Here is a 20,916-nt window from a genome sequence, read left to right on the forward strand (position 1 = left end):
TTCCAACTCCATTTTGGATTCTTTCTCCTTTTCCACACACCCAGTTCCCCCTGAAAGAAAATTCAGTAAAGCGTGCACCCTTCCTTTTTCTTTTTCTTGGTCAAATATTTGGGACCATAGAAAAACAGAAAACGGTTCCTCCAACCTCTGAAACAATAAATGAAGAAAAGAAAAAAGTCCTGTTAGAGAGTATTTTCCAGACTCTTAGTCTGGAATTAAGAAAAACACAATATGATGACAGGAGCAGTGCCAAGAGTACACGAGATAAAAAAAAAAAGCGTTATTTGAAAAGGGAGGGATAAAAGTATACAAAGTTTACACTAATGATAGCATATAAGTTGGTTAAAAAGGTCAGATATACTGTAAAAGCAGCTCTTCCGTTGTTTTCACTGTAAAAATATCACATATATGGTCAACAATGATTGAAGTCTCCTAAAAAAAGTCTTAAATCCTCTGTTTCTGTAGGTGGTTGTACCTCAGGGTGAGGAGCCCCCCTGTTTCCTGCAACTTTTCCAGGGAGGTCTGGTTATTCACAAGGGGAAGCGAGAGGAAACATTCACAAGTGCAGGTGCAAGACACATTTATCTCAGATTTCCAAGCTACTTACATTTCCTCTGTCAGGTTTTCTGACGCCATGTTTCTGCTGGCAGAGTGGCGTCTATTCTGTGTGCGAGGGGAGCTCCCACAGGAAGGTTCGCTCCTGGAGGTGGACTGCTGCTGTGCCAGTCTGAGGTCAAGGGGCTCTGTCGTGCTGCTGAACAGCCAACAGGGGGAGCTGTATCTCTGGATTGGTTGTAAGGCTCACAATAACACCAGAGAAGTCAGCAAGAGAGCCGTGGAGCAACTCACTCAAATGTATTTATATGTTTGCTATGTTGTCGTAAACTGCAGCATCGTTCTGTAGCTCATGAGTTTGGGGTTTCTGCACGGAACAGGTGTCCTCCAGAGCTTGGTCTTCACAAAAGCAGCCACGTTAATGTGCATTTTGTGGAAGAAGGTTCAGAACCCACAGGCTTCTGGGCCGCTCTGGGACCGATGGACAGGAAGGCCTATGACTGCATGCTGCAAGGTGCAACGTCAGCCACTTTTTCATTTGTTAGCTGCTAAAATGCACTAATAATTGACTTTATTTCCCCTCTTTTCACAGATCCAGGAAAGTATAACTTCACACCTCGTCTCTTCCATCTGACGACCTCATCTGGCAAATTTCAGGCCAGGGAGCTCCTGAGCCGTTCACGGCTGCCGGGGCTCGTGATGGCCATGCCCTTCATCCAGGAGAGCCTTTACACTGTATCACAGCCAGGTTCAGTTCCTCAACAGTTTGAAAAACAAAACGATTTTGTCTCTTTGGTTGTAAAATTGTCAGCGTGTCCTTATTGCCTAAAACAATACTTGCCAATATTAGCTTTAATTATTTTGATACTAGCAATGAAACTACAGAGCTGTTGCTTTTTGTTCTTATTTGCTCTTATTACAAAAAGGAAATAATTCCTACAGAAATCAGAAAAAATTAAAACAAATTTGCAAAATACTTAACAGCTGAAAATGAGCAGTAAAAAATGTTTCACTCATTTTGTTGTATTCTATTGTTCTTACAAATCTTTTTTAACCTTCCTAAATCCTCAGCCTTGTTCCTGCTCGACAACCGACTAGAGGTGTACCTGTGGCAGAGAGGTCAGCCAGAGCAGACGGAGAGTTCGGCTTCGGCGTGGACCCTCTGGCATAATGAGAGAAAATGTGCCATGCAGACGGCGCTGCAGTACTGCAAAGGTCAGGGACATGCGTTCGCAAGTGCAGCGACCTCAAATAGAGGCCACTGCAGCCATCTGATGGACTTAAAATGTGCTTTCCTGTTTTTAATCCAGAGATGAACCCACGAAGGCCCCCGCATGCTTACCTTATTCTGGAGGGGTTAGAACCTCTCACCTTTACCAATGTGTTCCCCCGCTGGGAGAGGTGTCCCAGACCTCAAACACAGGTATGAACATGCAACCAATTTTTTTAAGCTTAATTTGCTCCTCAAGAAAATATTAAAAGCCCCCAAAACACTATTTTCTCTTAACTTCTGCATGTCTGTCATTGGGTTTGGTGACAGGGTGATGAAGGCCAAGTGAAGCTGACCTTGGTGCAGGACGCCCTGGCGCAGCTCATGAAGACGCAGGACCCTTCGGAGGAGTTGATGAAGAGTCCTCTACCTGAGGGAGTGGATCCTCAGCAGCTCGAGGTCTACCTGTCAGATCAGGACTTCCAGGTAAAAAGAAGCAGCAGTGCAGTGACATCATCTAACCAGCAGAGGGCAGTGTTTCCCCAGCATTCAAAAACTGAAAGTAAATGACGGGGTTTTCATGATAAATCCTCAGAGGACGTTTGTATCTTCAATATTGATATTCTGCTCATAAACTGATTTCTACATTGTAAATAAATGATTGCTTTTGTGTTTTTAGACAATATTGGAAATGAAAAGAGATAAATAAGCCTCCTTCCCGAGCTGGAAGCAAACGGATCTAAAGAAGAGCAAAGGTTCTGTTAGACTTGTAGGAACATTGGAGTCTGACTGTTGCTCCTGCAGCCGGAACTTCCTCCTTCCACAAGCAGGGAAGGTGTCGCACGCATGTTGGCGCCACGTTGTTGCACAAAGTAATGCTCTCCATGTGACAAGAGGAAAAAAAATAGCTTCATCTATGTCAAACTAGTATGAATGTGTGAACTTTTTATTGAATATGGATTTTCTTTCCTGTATGGTTCCAAGCAAAAATAAAATTAAAAATACAATAAAAAGTCATTTTTTCCTATGAGGCATAATTCCCAACACAAGTCAGTGACACAAACATATGGAAGCAAAAGACATAATTAACCAATTAATACACATGATTGATAAAAAGGTTTTCCTACAGGGATCAACAAAAAAACCCACAAAAATAAAAAGCTTTTAGTAATTAATTCACTGATTTCTTTACCTGACTGAACATTTCACAAATCGCATGTTTCACTTTTGTGTGTCAGTCAAGGCGCACGAGTTAATTTGTCTGCGAGGCTCTGTGCTATGTGTGCTACTATAGCGGAGGCCGGAGTGTTCACAGTGTCTGTTGGTGACGCTTTATTAGGGCTCTTCGGGGATTCACTATTAGTTATGCATGAAAGAACAGCTAGACATGCTCCAATAATATCCCTCTGGTACAAAACTGCTAATTCTGCTTCACTTCAACCAACACGCCGCTCCAAAACCTTGTCGCCGCGCAGCCGTTCAGACAAATGACTCGTGTTGTCAGGTTACAGTAAATGTGTTCCTCATTTTTTTGATGCTTAGAGATAAAAGAGCAGCAACATCTTATTTTGAATACATAAATGATTTTGTTTTTCATGTCCTTACGGTGGTTGCCTATAAACTTTTTCATTAAAAAGGTTGAATGGAAAAGTTCAGAGGTCAGCTAGTCTTTCGTTTTGCGCCACTTCAGGAATATGTATTAGTTTATCACGTAAACAGTAGAAATGTTAAATTCGTTTATGATCAAAGCAGCAATACTGAATCCTTAAAATTCCAATGGTCCACTTTCTAAGTATGAAAGACAATTTAAAACTAATTTTTTCTTCAGCATCATTTATGCGGAAAAGCTTGACAATAATTCAGAAGTTAATGTTTTGACTCAACAAATAAAAGGTTGCAAAAATAGGTACCAAAAATGGAATTAAGACTTCCTCGGTGGAGTCTAAAGGTTATCAAAATGTTTTTTGTTTTTTTTTTGTTTTTAGGAAGAATTAATGTCAGCATACAGTGAAAGAAATATGGATTTGATCAATAGCCGATTTTGTGGGTTAAATTGAAGACGGTCTTTTCCATGTTGGAGATTGCAGTCTGTAACTCAGGTGACAGGTTGATTAGGAGAGTCTAACCTGTCTGTGTGAACCAGAACTCCTCAAAGTTACTAGGGGTTCAAATACTTTTCTCTCAATTTAATCTCTCGTTGCTCAAATGAACCTACCATTAAGATGACAGACTGTCAGCTTCTTTTAACCCTTGTGCTATCTTAGATGACCCCACCCTGACTTTGACGTGTTCTCCCTACCATGACAAAGGTGGATAAAGGTGGAAAGATTTCATGTAATCCATGGACACCAGTGAAGATCACAAATCATTGAAGAAAAAAGGTTCAGCGCACTATCTAGTGGGTCTAGATGACCCAACTCCCAACGTTAAAGTGCCTAAGATAGCACAAGGGTTACAGGGTTACAGTGGGCAAAATTACAAAATCCGTAAGAGATCAAATACTTATTTCGTCCACTGTACATATTACAGTACTGACCAAAACTTTGGACACACCTTCCCATTCATTTGAATGAGAAGGTCTGTCCAAACTTTTGGTTTGTACTGTATGTACCCACTGGAGTGGGGCTGCCCAAATCATGATCCTCAAGATCTACCACCCTGCCTGTTTTCCAGCTTTCCCTGCACTTATTGCTACTGATTACCTGGAGCTCAAGTGTATTCAGTTAGAATGAGGAAACGCCTAAATCAGCTGATCAGCAGAAAGCAGTTCACAGGAGCTAGACAAAGGGAAGCATGAAAGATCTTGAGGACCAGGTTGTGGCAGCCCTGCTTTAAAGTATTAGATTAAGACAAATAACCTTCAACACGCTGATGTTCGTGGCAAAATCTTTTCAGGGAAAGGAAAAGCAACAAACAAAAGGGCTAAATAATGTTTTAAAGACCCACTCCAATGAATCTTGTGTTTTTGGTGTTTTTAACATGTTTTTTGTGGCATTTTTTCTGATGATGAAGAACATATACAGTATAAAGAAAATTAAACTTAAAATTGCATTTCTGAGTATTTCTCTATTTAAATTGTAGTGAATCAGGAGCAGACAAAAAAAAAATGCTTTTGGAAAAAGCTTGCGAATGTGACCCGAAAGCTAAAATCGGCGGCCACAAGCTCCCCCGCTCTGCTCCATTCTGATGCATCCACGACTAGATCCATGTGTGTCTTTGTTTTCTGAGCTGTCATCTGGATCAAAACTGTACAACTCCGATAAATAATCCTTACCATTTTTGTTGCACCAAGGAATATTAGGTTGAGGTGGTGATGGGCTGTAAACTAGTGGGAAGGGTGTAAACACATGGATGATGGAAAGTGAGGGCAGGCTTACTTCATGCCAATAAAGTGAATTTTCTTAACATTAAGGAGTCTCACTGACTGTACTCCCTGAAAACACCGTCGGACTAGTGTCGTTTTACTCCGCCGAGTCAAGCCAAACCTTTTGGGTTCACCGTCTGCCGCATGTTATTTTGCCAGAATGGATTATGTGACTAAGCCTTCATGTGACTGTGCTGCAGGTTCATGTGAGTTGGGTGATGGCACATTAATTGCACCTTTTTGTTCAAATAATATCAGTAACAAAGCTTCATAAGTGTGTGACATTGAATTGACATGTATTACCCAACATCCCAATTAAGTAAAAGATAATTGTTTGCACTCTGAAATAAATTATGCCTTTTTGTGGGAATAAGGGTGCATTGCCGTCTCATTGTCTGCATCAGAACATCCTTTTTACTCTTGACTCAGTGATTAGTTTAAAAAAAAAAGTGGGTTTATATAATTCTTGAACCAGAAAATGAAGTGGACTTCCCGGCTTTTTTCAGATGGACTGTTCTCTCTGAGCATCAGCTCCAAGTATGTATCGTTCTGGTTCAGAGGCCAGCGCCGCCTCACGGATGACCTCCATGTGATCTTCTGCAGCGTGCAGGGACTGGTCGATCCAGTCCATGCTGCCGGACATGTGACAGGCGTTGCGAGTGACCAGCACCAGGTGGCTGACTGAAAGGAGCAAAGCAGTGGCCCTGAAATAAGAGAGGACAAGTTAGAAAGTGGATTAAAAAATGCTTGTTTTCAACCCCTAAAAACATTTGACGCTTTTAGAGGTTACCCTGCTTTTTAGTCTCAATAATGCTTATATTAATGTCAGATAAGGTTATCTTCTTTTATATTTTTTTTCTAATCAATGTATGACTTAATATCTGAAATAGGTTTGATATACATTGGGAGATATGAGAGGCCTATTATTTTCATCATAGGTAAACCTCAACTATGAGAGACAAAATGAGAAAACAAAATCCAAAAAAAATCACATTGTCTGATTTAGAAATAATTTATTTGTAAATTGTGGTGGAAAATAAGTATTTGGTCAAAAACAAAAGTTCAACTGAATACTTTGTTATAAACCCTTTATTGGCAATCACAGGACAACACAGACTTTCAACTCTCTCCAAAGATTTTCTATAAAAATGAGATCTGGAGTCTGGCTAGGCCACTCCAGGACCTTGAAATGCTTCTTATGAAGCCACTCCATCTTTACCCGGGCATAGTGTTTGGGATTGTGCTGAAAAACCCAGCCATTGATCAGTCATCCCTTTGCTGAAAAACAGCCCTAAATCATGATGTTTCCACCCCCATGCTTTACAGTAGGTTTGGTGTTCTTTGGATGCCACTCAGCTTTCTTTCTCCTCCAAACACGGCGAGTAGAGTTCTTACCAAAAAGTTCTACTTTGGTTTCATCTGACCATAGGACATTCTCCCAATCCTCTTCCGGGTCATCCAAATGCTCTGTAGCCAACTTTAGACGGGCCTGCACATGTACTGGCTTTAGCAGGGGGACACGTCTGGCACTGCAGGATTTGAGTCCCTGGCGGCGTGGTGTGTTACTGATGGTAGTCTTTGTGACTTTGGTCCCAGCTCTCTGCAGGTCCGTCACTAGGAGGTCAGGTGTCTTTTTATATAGATAACCAGTTCAAACAGGTGCCATAAATACAGGTAACGAATAAAGGACGGGATCCTCTTACGGAAGAGGTTACAGCTCTGTGAAAGCTAGAAATCTTGCTTGTTTGTAGATGTCCAAACACTTATTTTCCACCATCATTTACAAATATATTCTTTAAAAATCAGACAATGTATTTCTGGATTTTTTTCTTCCATTTTGTCTTTCATTTTGGTTCAACACCTTATTCTGAGTTCTGGTTAGGAGGGTATTCTGAATAATGAGTGGGGCTGTACCATTTAGAGGTTTTGGAGCATTTTGAATAACAAATGTTCAACCAACATTGACTGTACATGAGAGCTGGACAGAGTGAGTGTGATGTCACCCATGAAAAATTGCTTACTTCTGGCTCCTAACAAATCAAATCATTTCAGTAGCCATTTTTTTGCAATATGGATGCAGCCATGATGAAGCCAGATGACGAATTGTCATTGTTTCAATGGCGTCCACTCTTGCCAATCAGAGGTGAGCTTGTTGGAAGTCCACACCCCTAACACTCGAAAGCGGGCTCAGGAGAATCTCTCAATCGTTTTAAAACGTTGAACGTGGGTCCAGAAGGCACCTCCTACTTTTACTGAGGCATGTGATTGGCCAGTTTGTAACTTCCACTACAGAGAAAAATAACGGGAAAATAAAATATAATAAAATGAGCAAGAACATGTTAAAAAAATGATAGCAGAGCAAGAATGGTTATTGTGACAAATAGAATGAGTAATAACAGCTGTATAGTCTTCAGCCTTTTGGAGCCATCAGATACTTCCTGGATTTATTGATCCCTCAGTCTAGTTTATATATACAGTCAATGTCAACAACCACAACAACATCGCACAAAGTATCAATTTATTTCATCAACTTTTATCCTGACGTTTTAAAAAAAATCAAAAAAAAGTTTTGGGTCATTTTTTGAGCCTGCTGCTCATGAAAACAAAACTTACCTTGATCCTTCTTTACATACGATTATTTGATTTGTTTTGATTTATTTCAAGCATTGTAATCAAAGCAATAAAGAATGTACACAGATTTATCAAACTCATAACAGAAATGATGAAATTCATATATTAAAAACAGAAAATAAAACAAAAAAAGACCCTTAAATCACTTTTGCTTAATTAAATATAGTGAGCAAAGCTTGATTTATTTCTTGAAAAGGAGTGGGAAGAAGCAAGTTTATATTATCATGGATGAAAAAGTACAAATACATGAAGCAGTCTTATATTTACTCATTTTGCACTGTACGTTTTCATATTTTGGACCACTTTTTCCCAGCAACAGTTTAGTACAGGACCATGTGTTCTCTAAATGGTTACCTGGCATCCAGGAGTATTGGATCCAGCGGAGGGTACATGGATCTGACCACATCGTCCACTCTGTGAAAAAAAATGTAGGAGTCCATATCAGATGAAGTGAGGTGTGTTTATTATACATGTCTACCTTTTTATTCTTCTACTTTTCTTTTTTACCTTGGGCCAATGCGCTTAGCCACAGATATAATGTCATTCAAGCTGGCTGGTGCTTTGACTTTAGCCCCTGAGCCCATCGTCATGGCAACCAACTTCTCTGTCAAAGTGTGGCAGATCTGTTTGAAGAGCATTTAACAAAATTACATGTGAACAAAAGTAAGAGTGATTAGATGGTTGGGAAGCAGTTGGAGAACACTCATTGAGGAGTCTTCCCAGCTGGTACCTTCAGGATGGAGATACAGTGAGACACCAAGCCCCTGTTGGAGGCAAATTGAAAGTACACGTTTAACAACCGTAAAACTGAAGAAGCCATGACAGTTTTCAGTCTAACATGCCAGCAGGACGGACATACGAAGCGTCCTCTATCCAGTCCTCGTTCTCCAGGATGGCTTCAATGTGAGGATTGGTGATGACCACATCATCCAGCTCCATCTCTGATGGCTCGCTCTGCGTCTCCATGGCTCCAATCAAATCCAGAGTGGGTCTGCACCAAGACAAAGGAAGAAATGAAAAGTCACCAGCTATAAGGGAGCAGGTAGGGATTAGAGGTGCTTCAAATAAAAGAAACGTGTCTTCTGTGGTTAACCAGTGTCTTAACAAATGACTCTCCTTTTGCCACAATACAACAATGATGTTTGAGTTGATAAACTATACATATCAAGTTTGAGATCATTCTCATTACCAATCTCTGACATATTTGTCACTGTTTAGGGGTAAATATAAGATTAATCTAATTGATGCTCAATCATGATGAACTGATAAGAAATCCATTTTTGACAAAATTCACAAAACTATAAATCCATGGGTGGAAAAAAAGTATCAGGTTCAAAGGGAAATAGATAAATAAATATATTCACAAAGGAGTAGCAGGTTAAACTGCTTTTTTTTTATTTCCCAGTTTACACATGTTTCTTTATGAAGACAAATAAAAGTAGACAAAAATTAAACATTTTTAAATTATTTTAGTCATATTTGACCTGTAGTAACTTTCACCCCACACACTGATTTACACACTTTTTTCTTTGTTGTTCTGACTATTTGCTGTTTAACGTTACTGGAGCGTCTCAGATGATAACCCTTCTCTCTTTCTGAAAACGGGTTTTACTGGCTTTGTGTACAAGTTGTGCTGTTTAATTAATCTATAAAATAAAAAGCCAATTTAATATTTCTGCTCCTATTTTCAGCATCAGAGGACCTGATTCAGTTAATCCACTCTTCACTGAGTTCTCTAGAGGCTTGAAGATAAAATGCTTGGTTAAATTATGTGCCGCTTTACAGAAACAAGATGTACAGATGATCTGAGGACCTGTTTTGGGAAATATGAAATTCTTTACTGATGTCATGATACAGGCTTGAACCATTGACTATATGTGAGAGTTAGACTGAGTGCACCCTGCTCCCTAACAGGAAGTACCCACTGGCTCCAAGAAGCCAAAATCCCATAAACTTCTATAGAGAAATAAACAGCTATTACTCAATCTATTTGTAGGAATAACCATTCTTGCTCTGCAACCTTTTTTTTTTACATGTTCTTGTAATCTTAATTAATTTTACATGATAATTTTTCTGTAGTGCAAATTATTCAAATTTTAAACTGACCAATCAGATGCTTTAATAAAAGTATCTGGTCTTATGTTGAACGTTCGATTGAGAGATTTCGAGGAATCCGCTTTCAAGTGGTAGGGGTGTGGACTACCTGTAAGCTCAGACCTGATTGGCTAAACTGGTTGCCATAGAAACATCAACTCAGACAGACTTAGCCCAATCGCTGCTCACTCAAGATTTCTGGTTTCAACATGGCGACATCTGTATCATGAAAAACGGAATTAGATTAATTGAAGTTGGCTAATGTTAGGGTAGAAGATGTCCATGATAGAGTGAGGTGGAAAACGATGATTCGCTGTGGCGACCCCTGATGGGAAAAGCCGAAAGAGAAAGAAGAAGAATTGACCTCATTTGGTTGAAGCCAGAAGTGAATCCTTTTCTATGGGAGACGTCACACTCACTCAGTCCAGTTCTCACATACAGTCAAATGGCCTGTACCCTTTGCCAACCATTTGCAAACAAAAAATAAAACAGGTGTAACTTTTATGATCAGAGGATTGATTTTTAGAGGCTTTCATTCACTGACTTGGAGTCAAAGTGGTGCAGCAGGTCGTGCGGATGGCAGTATCGGTGCCGGCACACCACCACCAGGGCAACGAAAGAGGCCAGGAAAATGGTTGCAAGCACCCCAATAGCCACAATAACCACCGTTTCCATGGTGACTCAGACGGCAGCGACTCCTTAGGAGGAAATTAGTCCAATCTGGAAGGGCCAATTGTCCGAGCTCAAATTAGAGATGGGCGATCATCTGTCGAAGAGACAGTAATTGTTAGCTTTAATTACAGAAAGTCAAGTGATCTCCACATTTTAGGACGTTTTTGTAGCAAAATAAACTTCTGCACTGAGCACTAGACCTGACATTTAATAAAAACAAAAACAAATGTTCCCTTAAATTAATAATATAGGGGCAGAAATAAGCATGTTGTGCTCACAAATTAGTAAATTGTGGTCCGAAATCAGTAATATATTTGAAGATGCTAAAATACTTATTTGTGTGTATAAATGCTAATTTATACACACAAAATACTGTGTGCACAAAATGGTAATTTGAGTGCGTAAATAAGCCTTTGGTGCCCACAAATTTTCATTTTGTGGGCTCAAATTAGCATTAAGTGCACACAAACTAGCATTTTGTGGCCACAAGTTGGTAGTAGGAGTTGAAGATGCTAAAATATTACATGTGTGCATAAAATGCACATTCCTGTCCACAAAGCACTATTTTTTCCCCCACAGATTGCAAATAAAATGCCAACTTGTGTGAACAAAATACCAATCTGTGTGCACAAACTAATGTGTTCAAAATTCTAATCAGTCTGAACAAAATACTACTTTGGACAAATCAAATCCTAACTTGTGCCCACAAAAGGCGAATAAAATGCAAATTTTTGGCCATTCGTTTTTTGTTTTTACTTATGTAAGTTTACAGGTTACTGATTATTATGAATAAATTCTTTCCACATCTTTAGCACACTGGACCTCAACAGAGATGGAAGCCAATCCTGGCCTGTTTGTGCCAAATGCTGAAGACGTGTGCTGTTTAATTTGTGCGCCATATAGCTTCTGTCTCAAACTGTTCCATTTGGCTGCCCTCTGCCCACGCTGGTCACTCATTAACCCATCTTGCCACACCTGCTCACAGGTGAGTGTGTGTCTAAAACTTGTTAACAGTGTAATCATGCTATAAATAAGAAAAGCCCTTACAAAACAGGCTCACACTTTAAACACAAATTTACCAAAGCGAAACTTTCAGCATCACAGCATGATAAACCTTCATTTTTGCCTGGATGAACATGCATAATTCAGTCATGGAATGTCGTAATTCTTTAATCTGATTAAATCTGGGCTACACTCGCTGTATCACACACAGCTTTCTCCTGCCTGTGAGCCTTTCTGTCTCATTTTTTTTTCCTTTCCCAGGCCGCGGGTTTCCTAAAATCTGCGATGCCTCCTGCTAAAAGGCGAACATAAACAAGGTGTCAAAAGCAGATTAGCGTGCAGAAACATCGGCACACATTTTACCCCGTGTCTTAACTGATAATGAGCAAAACTGCAGCTTCACATGTGTAGGTTTTTATTCAACTTAATGTAACAGAACAAAAACACATCTGTTTATTTTGATATATATTACTTAAAATGGAATTAAGTTTTCCAAATGATCACATATTTTTCCAGCTGCAACTTTGAGATGAAAGGACGTCTCATGGATACGTCAGAGTTTAAAAAAACAATCAGTCAAAACTAACACGAATTTACAAACATAATATTGGTGGATCAATTTTCCTTCAATGCCATATTTTGCAGCTTTTACATTAGATAAATATTAGCTCTTCGCCTCAACTAATTAAAATGATGCAAGTTTCACTTCTGTTCTGTTTTAATTATGTCATAAATCTTAAAAACCAGCAGTGTGTGTATATGTATGTATGTATGTATGTATGTATGTATGTATGTATATATATATATATGTATTCCAAATTAATAGATTCAGGTCAAGTTGCAAATGAAACTGGACAAGGGGCTTTTTTCTTTATTACATATAACTTTCATTTTCTACTTTTACAACTTATGTAAAATACAAAACTCTGATTAAATTGTAAAAATAAAGTGCCCTTTGAATATTTTATCAGTCTAAGACCCACTGTGTTGCTTTGCCATCCCTTTAGTTTCAAAAAATGAAGGACACGTTGCAAATGCCCAGAAGTGAACCTTAAGCTGGAATAAAAGTACTACACCATAACATGACTAAAGAAATTGTTTATTTTATTTTCATATAGGCTATATCTTAAGTAATGTTCAACAATAACTTTTGGAAAATATTTTTTATTTCTAATTTGCTTTTTCTCTTCCTGGGCAGGAGAACAAAGAAAGCATATTTTCCAAGTTTGTCTAAAAAAATCAACAACTCAAAGACCAACTTTTCAAAACAACTTTTAACAAAACTAAAATGTGAGTAAAGTTTACTTTCCGGCAACTTACCTAAACATTTTGTCCTCATAGTCGGCTCCCGTAAGGAGACGGAATAATTTTGGATCCCAGGCTTGGAACGCGGAGACGGCGCCGACATCTCCAGACCTGACCTGCTGCGTGAACGCGCTCCAGAGCAGCTGGCCTGACCTGTTGCGCGCTCTCGTAACCCCCCCTCCCCCCTCCCCCCCCCCTCCCCCGTGCCAGCCACGCACGTGGTTTAATCAATCACAGACTGCAGAAGTGTCCGCGCGGACAGGTGGCGTCCTCTGCCTGTTAAAGGGTAAACAGGTAGGAAAGATCAATCTGATTTTTTTAATAAGATGGTTAAACGCTGATAGGTGCAAATGGCTTTACGTTTACTGCAAAGCGACGGATAATTAAAGCTTTCTTTATATTTGTTATTGTTAACCATAAAAATAAAAGGTAAAAGTGGGACAGGGTGACGCCATTTAAAACCATATTTAATTTATTCACACTCATGTCAGTATCTGATAGTCTTGGCTCGGTATTCTCTTGGTTTTATTTGCATCATTTGCGTTTCCATTTTAATAAACTATGGAAATGAAATTGCTTTATTTAAAGCAATCAAGATAAACTAAAAAAGAGCAGAGACGAAAGAATATGGATCTATACATAGATATATCAAATTGGATATTTAGTCATATTTATTTGAGAATATAGAAAAAATAAGTAAAAGCAGACAAGGAATTACACACACATGCACATATAGTAATGTAAACAATGCCATTTCAAATACTCTTAATCATAAATCAACATTATCACTTATACAGACAGTACGTGATACAGTGACTCCATTAAATATTAAGTTTATTAAATAGTTTAACTTTTAGTTTTTAACATGGTAAATATGTTGGCTCAAATTTAGACATAAGAGAGCTCAAGAAGAACAATAAATTAAGATGGAAAAAAAGTCGTATAAACAATTATTGAGTTGGATAGACGTAAGACATTAGGTTGAATAAATTTAACTCAATTACTTGTTACCAATTGATTTAATTCATTTAAGTTGGATATATATACATGTGTCACAATGAAAATAGAAATGAAATAGAAACTCGTGCGTTTACTTTGTCTGTTCTTTTTCTCCAAGCAGAAACTCTTTCTTGTGATGCAGCCGTATTACTTTTTTGATGGACGTATAATCTTCACATGCCTTCATTAAAATCTCCGACTCCGTCTCACTGGAGTATAGCGCTCTCTTTTTTTTCTCCACGCGTTTCCATGGTGACTCCAGAAATCGGCGATCCATTGAGAATGCCTGTATGTACTTGCCGTGCACGCGCTTTAACCCAGGGTTACCAAGTCGAGCGTAAATACGCTAACTCATATCCAGTGTTTTGGAACCCACATACCCAGAGCAAGCAAGTTCAGGCGGATTTCAGCCAGAGTTCAGGGTTAACGTCAGGATGGTCTAAACGGGCCTTCTTGAATACCCCCTGGAGTGTCTCATTCCAGTATTCCAGACACTTCTGCCTCACCTATGGCAGTTACCCGAATCAGGTGTGCTCTAACAGCAGGACACCTGTACTGTGAATGGATACTGCATATACTTTCTCTCAGGTAAAGGCCCGTACACACCGGGACGAATATTCGCCAGCGTTTTTCGCCACGTTTTTTGTGTTCACACCCAGGCGATTTTCGCTGACGATGAGCCGAGCGAACATGCAATTTCATTCCCTGACATTAGATGGCGCTTAATGTAAATCAGAAATAACCCCTATACACAAGGTGGCGCTGCGATACTTTACGCTTCTTAAAGTCGCTTTTCTTCAGAAGAAGAGAGCAAGTATTTACGCGCTTGTCAGATTCAAACAAAGAAAACATGAATATTTCCAGCACCAGTAGCTCCAGCTCCAGTTCCAGCGATGAAGAAATTATTGTTCTGTTGAATGATGAAAGACGCCGGAAAAGACGTCGATTTTTGGTACATCCCATAGTTACGAGAAGAGAAGAACATGGGGAGTTTTATCGACTGTTACAAGAGCTGAAAATGTATCATGAGCGTTTTCTGGGATATTTTATAATGTCCGTCAGTGAGTGCATCTTCTACGTCTTATTTCTTCGCGGCAGTGTAGACGCTACTTGTCGTCTATCTTCTTCGCCGTGACGTATGTGTGCTCAGCAAGACAGTTTTGTGTTTGAGCGCCCCCAAGTTGCGTTTTACTGTAACTTCAGAAGCTCCAGACACGTGTGCAAAAGCGCCATTCTCATTGGTCGTATAGTTTTTGACGCAGCGCGTCAAACCAAAAAAACGAACCCGAGGCGTTTTTTTTAAAATGACGCTTTTACGCGTGGCGTTTTTCGCGTAGGTGTGCACACTCACATTGGTGCCCTTTGTTTAGTCACGAGGCGTTAAACGTCGGCGAATATCGCGCGCGAAATTCGTCCCGGTGTGTACAGGCCTTAAGAACCTTCCCATGTGGATTTGTCTGCTTTCTCTGCAGTTTTACCTGTTGCTTTCAATGGGTAAAACTTCTAGCTTTAATTAGCGGGGGCCTCATTCCAGTAAACTGTGTGACTGATGTAACACAGTGATGTATCATAGTGCGTCTCTAAAACAGGAGGCAGCAAATTAAAATGTAGGAACATTTCATGTATTGGTGTCGCATATATTAATTAGCCATTTGCCAGAATGTGTGAAAATAGCGTGAAGCAGATGAATTTTTAATGCGCAGTCAAGCTTCACGGCTCAGGTTTTTACTCTCCAGTCAACATGAAGGTGATGCAGACTTGTGGCATTTGAAGCATGAGGAATGTAATTGATATGAATATGTTGCCTATGGCATAAAGTTCAGCCCTGGTGTTATTGATCTGTGTGAGCCTTTGAGTGCCTTTATGAACTCGCAAAAGGATTTTTGAATAAAAAACTGTCTGGCACTTCGTGCTTCCATAGGAAAATGGCCCCTTTGAGGTTAAACTGCTTCAATATAGGATGGATGTCTGTTACAGAGTGGAGCGAGGGGAAGTGATAAAGGTTTTTTTTTTAACTTTATTATTCAAAACAAATAGAACAAATATGTATGATAAGAACAATAGTCATAGCAATAAGAATGCCAGGGGATGGTACATGTATTACAAAATAAATATTACAAAAACAGTTTACTATGCATTGAAAATGTTCAAAGACAGACAGTTTTCATAAATACGTATGGCTTTTTTGTTTAAACTATTATAAAAAGTGTGCAAAAAAGATTCTAATTTTTTAATTATTACAGGGAAAAAGGGTAGTGATAAAGGTAGATTGGGGCTGTGCTGGTGTCTTTGTAGTAAAGCAAAAGCTGAAGCAAAAAGCACAAATTTGAGGTCAATATGTGTTCAAACGCTCAGGGCTGAGAGTTTTTGAGTACAGACCAAACAATCAAACTGGAAATTTAGCAGTTGAACTGAAGTAGCATAGTTTTGGAGTCAAATCAGCATCATCTTTAAGTTAAAGAAAAACCATACTGTCAAAATAAATAAATAAAGCATTAAACTTGAAATTGAAAATTCAAATTGTAAATTTGAAATATTATAAACTTAAAGATCCACTCCAATAGAAAAAAAAAGTGTTTTAACATGTTCTTGTGGCATTTTCCTCATGCATTGATGACGTATATAAAGAAAATAAAGCACAAAATTGCACTTCCAAGCAGTTCTTTTTTGAAGTTATTGTGAATCAGGAGCAGATGAAAAAAGGTTGTTTGTAGCGACGACATGGGTGCTACAGTGCTACAAGCTCCCTGCTCCGGTCCAGTCTGATGCATCCACTTGTTGACAAATAGATCTTCATCTGTGTCTTCCTCATCCGAGCTGGCATCTGGCTCAAAACTCTATAGCTGGGTAGCTCCACTATTGCTTGTAATTTTAGTTGCATCGATGGTGTTAGTTTGGGGTTGTGAGAAGTTTGTGGAAACCCAGGACTCCACAGAAGGATTGTATCTATTTTAAAAAAAAGACAATTCTCAACTGATCTGAAGCTGAAAGTTACGGGAAAAGGAAGGTTTCGTCTCTGTTTTGGCCTTGTGACCTTGTCATCGATATGTGGAAGATAATGGATGGATGGATGGACCAAGTAGCTGTCTAAAGATTAAAGCCATCTAGGAGCTCAAAGAAGCCATGAGATAAAGTTTTTCTTAACCTTTTGAAGGTTTTTAGGACCTCTCCTTATCACAGATATCTGACAAAACCCAACCCAACCCCCCTTTTTTTCCCAATCTTGCATACTTGGTGAACTGAGTCGATGTAAACTCTGTCATTGAACGACAACATCTGACTTTGTTTGCTCCACCTTTCATGTACAGCGAATCTGTCGAATCTGTCCATCTGCTCTTCCTCTCCAACTGCAGCCAGCATGAAAGGAGTGTACCTCAGCAAAAGCTGGTGCATGCTGGAGCAAACTGTCAATCACAGTGATGCTTCATTAGGTGTGTCTGTCTTTCTGACTCAGGTTTCTTTGAAGTTTCTCTCGATCCTCAACTGACAAGAATTGTATAAGTAAAATTTGAGCTGTCAGGAGCTTTTTTTTCTAAAATCCCTTTTCATGTGTCTGTATCTGTGTCATGACATCCTAGTTTTTAAATGGAAAATTTGCAGTGGAGTTCACAAAGAGAAAACCTCATCTGTGAGCCAGTTCATTTAAAGGTGCCTGTTGTGTGATTAAAGACCCACTTCAATGACAATGGTGTTTTTGGTGTTTTTAACATGTTCTAATGGCATTTTTCTCATGATACAGAAAATCAAGCTCAAAATTGCATTTCTGAGTATTTCTTTGTTCAAATCATGAATCAGGAGCAGACAAAAAAATGTTGTTTGAAAAATATTGTAGATGCGATGTAGGACCTTCAACGGATCTTTATACATCTTCGTTTTCCTTGTCCTAGCTCCAATATTGCTTGCCATTTTTGTTGCGCTGGTAATGTTAGGCCGGGGGGGGGGGGGGGGGGGGGCTGTAAGATAGTGGGACAGTGTGTAAACCAGGGGAGTCAAACTTCAGGTTTTCAAGAAATCCAGCTTCATCTGCTGCAGATCACCTGGATCAGGTGTGTCTAGACGATAAGGAGCTTTAATGGCAGGTTGGTTGGAAAACATGTTGGACAACGGCCCTTAAGGCTTGGATTCTGACACCCCTGGTGTAAACTGAGAGCTTTCAGCAATGGGGAGGGGAAGGGAGGCAGGTTAGCTCTGTGCCAACGCTCCTGCCCACAGCTCTGAGGTGAATTCCTAATGAACTCCTGCTGCTCTGTAGAAACTGTCCAAGAAAATTACACAGAATTTTGGCTAAAACTGAAAAACCTTATGAATAGACAACTGGGAATACTTTCACAACAGATGATCGGAGTGGATCTATAAGAATTTGTTCATAAGTGCTGCTTTTAGCTTGAAATGTTGTTGTTCACCTTCGGCACATTCTGTCAGGAGTCGCCACAGCGAATCAGCTTTCTTTGATCTGCACATTTGGTTTGGCAGAGTTTTACATTCCTGACACAACCTGATATGTTATCCGGGTTGGGGACTGGCAAAAGGGGATCCAGACCCGAGCCCCCTTGTGGCTACATAGTTGGGCAGTAACGTGAAGGGTCGCACCCAAAGAACCACACTGGATAAGGCTCATTGCGTCCCCTGGGAAACGAACCCTGTTTTCCCATGGATCAACTACTCCCAGGCAACTTCAGCTTGAAAATTAACTGCAAATGTGAAACGGGTGTTTTTTTTTTCTATTCCATGCACTTTTAATAAACTAAATTGTGTGTAAGATCCTCAGTGGTTCATCTGCCAAAAACCTTTTTCCTTCTTTCTTAACGGTATACCAGAAAGATTGATGTGCTTCAAAGGAAATTCTGTAAAGAAAAAGCATGTTCATCACTGGTCTGCACAGTTTTGCAGTGACTGTTTAGAAACTCCTGGGTTTGTTTATGATCTTTGTGTTAGGGTGCGTGTACAAGTGCTGGAACGAGTTTTCTCAGCCTCTTATTAAATGGCTGAAGGAAGAGGCTGGAGTCAAGAGTGCACCTCCACTGATGCACAGTCATAACTAGCAAAGTTTAATCTGCTTCGTTATTTTTCTATATTCTGTTTTAACCTTTCTGAGCATGCCACCATGGAAAAAAAAAAGTCATCTCTGCGTCCATGAAGTAAATTTAAGCTAAAGTTTTAGTTTGCTGATCAAAACTATCTAATAGTGGAGTAACAAAAAGCCATTCCTCATCTCAGTCATAACAGTTAAAGCTTTGCTGAACTCTATCAATACAAAAATTCATGTGGTTTGTTTGAAAAAGCCAGATGCCTGCAAACTTGAATGTCAACTGCCCCATCAGAGTTTAAATGAATATTTCTCATCATTTACCCTAACTGTTGCGATAGACCGATCACTGAGTCAAACCTTTCCCATTTTCCTATATTTGTAAACATTTTCTGTAGGCGTATTTTCGTTTTTCATGTTCAACTATGAGCTTTTGCTCAATCTTTTATCGTAAAATGTGTCTGTGTTCAGAATGGGGGAGGTTAGTAGACACAAGGAGGAGCAGGCGTTTAATAAACGGAGACATCTTTGCTTTAAGCCACAGTCCTGACATCAATTTAATATGACAATTGTCACAGCTGCATCAACTGTCCATTATCATGGGCTGCCATTGTGTGTCATGCTCTCTGTCAGATGAGCATCAACCAGCAGAAACAAAGAACCAAAGAGTAAAACAACGGAGAGTCTTGCTTATAGTTCATTCTTCTCAATGACATTTTTCCTGTCCATGTTCTTTATTTCTCTGTCTTACTCTTATGTCCGATTCTCTTCTGGTAATTCACACTCACACTGTCCGTTTTATGTCAAATCCCACTCTGATCATCTTTTGGTATGTTGTAAACACATTTCCAGTCGTCTTTAAATTATGATAATGCAGTTTTTAGCCAGAATACAAAGATTTTTCCATGACCTATTTTCTGCAGAGAGGCAGTAGATCATTAGATATTCACCACTGAGATGTGTGCAGGATGGTTGGCATGAAAAAACCCCGACATGTTTCCCCCTGAGGACTCGGAAAAGGGGGCTTGTGGCCCACCCATCATGTCACAAGTAAACTTAGTTTTTTTTTCAAAAGGAATATTTTTGTCTGCTTCTGATTCACAGTAATTTAAATAAAAAAATATTCAGAAATGTAATTTTAAGCTTCTTTTCTTTGTTTCCTCCAAAAGGAAAAAGCCAGAAGAACATGTTAAAACATTTTCATATGAGTGGGTCTTTAATGTAACATCTTTTTACCTTGTTTAGCATCTTTAAATCTTAATTTTATCTCCAAAAGCTATTGCTTTTAGATGCATTACAACTTTGTGTGGATAATTTACTATTATTAATTCAACTTGAGAGGACCTGGCTGTAGACATTGTGGAGAAGGAGGGTCTAAGGGCAGGGATGACATGTTTTGTCTGTTTAGTTTAGTTCAGCAATCAGCTATTGTATTTTATAACTGATGGTAAAATTACCGTTGTGAGGCCCGTTGAGACAACTGCGTTGTATGATTGGGTATAATCCAGCTGATGGTATCGGGCGCCATCTTGTCTGCAGCCAAGTCCTTCTCAATCATCCAGACATGTTGTTCCCATCACTGTTTGAAAAAGGATTTCTATTTTTTTCCACTCATCTTAATCACTCTTTTGCCATTTATAGCTTTGTTTTGGCTTAGTCTTTAGAAACACAGTTCATTTTTTTATGGAGCTTCAATTCAAATATCCAAGTTTTTCCTCTGCTACTTTAACAAAGTATTATATACGCATTTTTTATGATTGCTATTTGTTTTTTTATCTATAAATAAGGTTTGCAGGACTTTTTGAGTCACAGGATTTGGTGCCAATTAAAATATGACAGAAACTGAGAGAAATGTTTTCTTTGAACCAATGTCACATTCATCTAAGTTTATGTAATTTTGTGGTATTGGATACTTAAATCTTTAAAACATCCTTTATGTGGAATCTAGTATGATTGTAGTGGGTTTTAGGTATACTCAGTCCCACTTCATTCTGTTTTTCAAAATGTGACTTGTTAAAATTCTCATCAGTTTTCTGTTTCTACAAATCTGTTCAGATA

At 39.2% G+C, this 20,916-nt stretch overlaps 2 protein-coding genes and 1 long non-coding RNA gene across 23 annotated transcripts in view; 2 read left to right on the forward strand and 1 right to left on the reverse strand.

Moving 5' to 3' along the window:
• Positions 1 to 2,778, forward strand: part of svilc (supervillin c) — a 19,742-nt gene extending 16,964 nt beyond the window's left edge. For all 19 annotated transcript variants that reach the window (XM_023957394.2, XM_078951814.1, XM_078951816.1 and 16 more), the window contains 8 exons: positions 466 to 568; positions 651 to 855; positions 936 to 1,069; positions 1,148 to 1,303; positions 1,627 to 1,770; positions 1,866 to 1,978; positions 2,096 to 2,251; positions 2,445 to 2,778. In XM_023957394.2, the coding sequence (XP_023813162.1) occupies positions 466 to 568; positions 651 to 855; positions 936 to 1,069; positions 1,148 to 1,303; positions 1,627 to 1,770; positions 1,866 to 1,978; positions 2,096 to 2,251; positions 2,445 to 2,474 (1,041 nt within the window). In that variant the 3' untranslated portion in view covers positions 2,475 to 2,778. The remainder of the gene's footprint in view (positions 1 to 465; positions 569 to 650; positions 856 to 935; positions 1,070 to 1,147; positions 1,304 to 1,626; positions 1,771 to 1,865; positions 1,979 to 2,095; positions 2,252 to 2,444) is intronic.
• On the reverse strand, positions 2,696 to 12,989 carry tmem98 (transmembrane protein 98). Its single transcript, XM_023957393.2, has 7 exons — positions 12,849 to 12,989; positions 10,399 to 10,620; positions 8,620 to 8,751; positions 8,491 to 8,524; positions 8,268 to 8,383; positions 8,115 to 8,174; positions 2,696 to 5,833 (listed from the first exon to the last, which is right to left on the reverse strand). Exons 2-7 carry the CDS (start codon positions 10,527 to 10,529, stop codon positions 5,632 to 5,634), a joined length of 675 nt encoding a protein of 224 aa, XP_023813161.1. The 5' UTR covers positions 10,530 to 10,620; positions 12,849 to 12,989; the 3' UTR covers positions 2,696 to 5,631.
• Positions 11,376 to 20,916, forward strand: part of LOC110015459 (uncharacterized) — a 160,765-nt gene continuing 151,224 nt past the window's right edge. For 2 of the 3 annotated variants that reach the window (XR_013657816.1, XR_002873639.2), the window contains exon 1: positions 13,025 to 13,127. This is a non-coding gene — a long non-coding RNA (uncharacterized LOC110015459). Of the gene's footprint in view, positions 11,512 to 13,024; positions 13,128 to 20,916 lie in introns of those variants that run through there. The other variant, XR_013657817.1, reaches the window with a different exon arrangement.

Source organism: Oryzias latipes, chromosome 8 (genome assembly GCF_053564925.1).
Source record: "Oryzias latipes strain Hd-rR chromosome 8, Olatipes_Hd-rR_3.1".
In the NCBI taxonomy this organism is placed as follows: domain Eukaryota; kingdom Metazoa; phylum Chordata; class Actinopteri; order Beloniformes; family Adrianichthyidae; genus Oryzias; species Oryzias latipes.

Excerpts from the sequence above, each read along its gene's own strand:
- tmem98 (XM_023957393.2), bottom strand. The coding sequence starts at position 10,529 with ATGGAAACGGTGGTTATTGTGGCTATTGGGGTGCTTGCAACCATTTTC. Across the intron at positions 8,525-8,619 it reads GACTGGATAGAGGACGCTTC|GGGCTTGGTGTCTCACTGTA; the intron begins GTATGTCCGTCC and ends TGCCTCCAACAG. Across the intron at positions 8,175-8,267 it reads GCTAAGCGCATTGGCCCAAG|AGTGGACGATGTGGTCAGAT; the intron begins GTAAAAAAGAAA and ends TTTTTTTCACAG.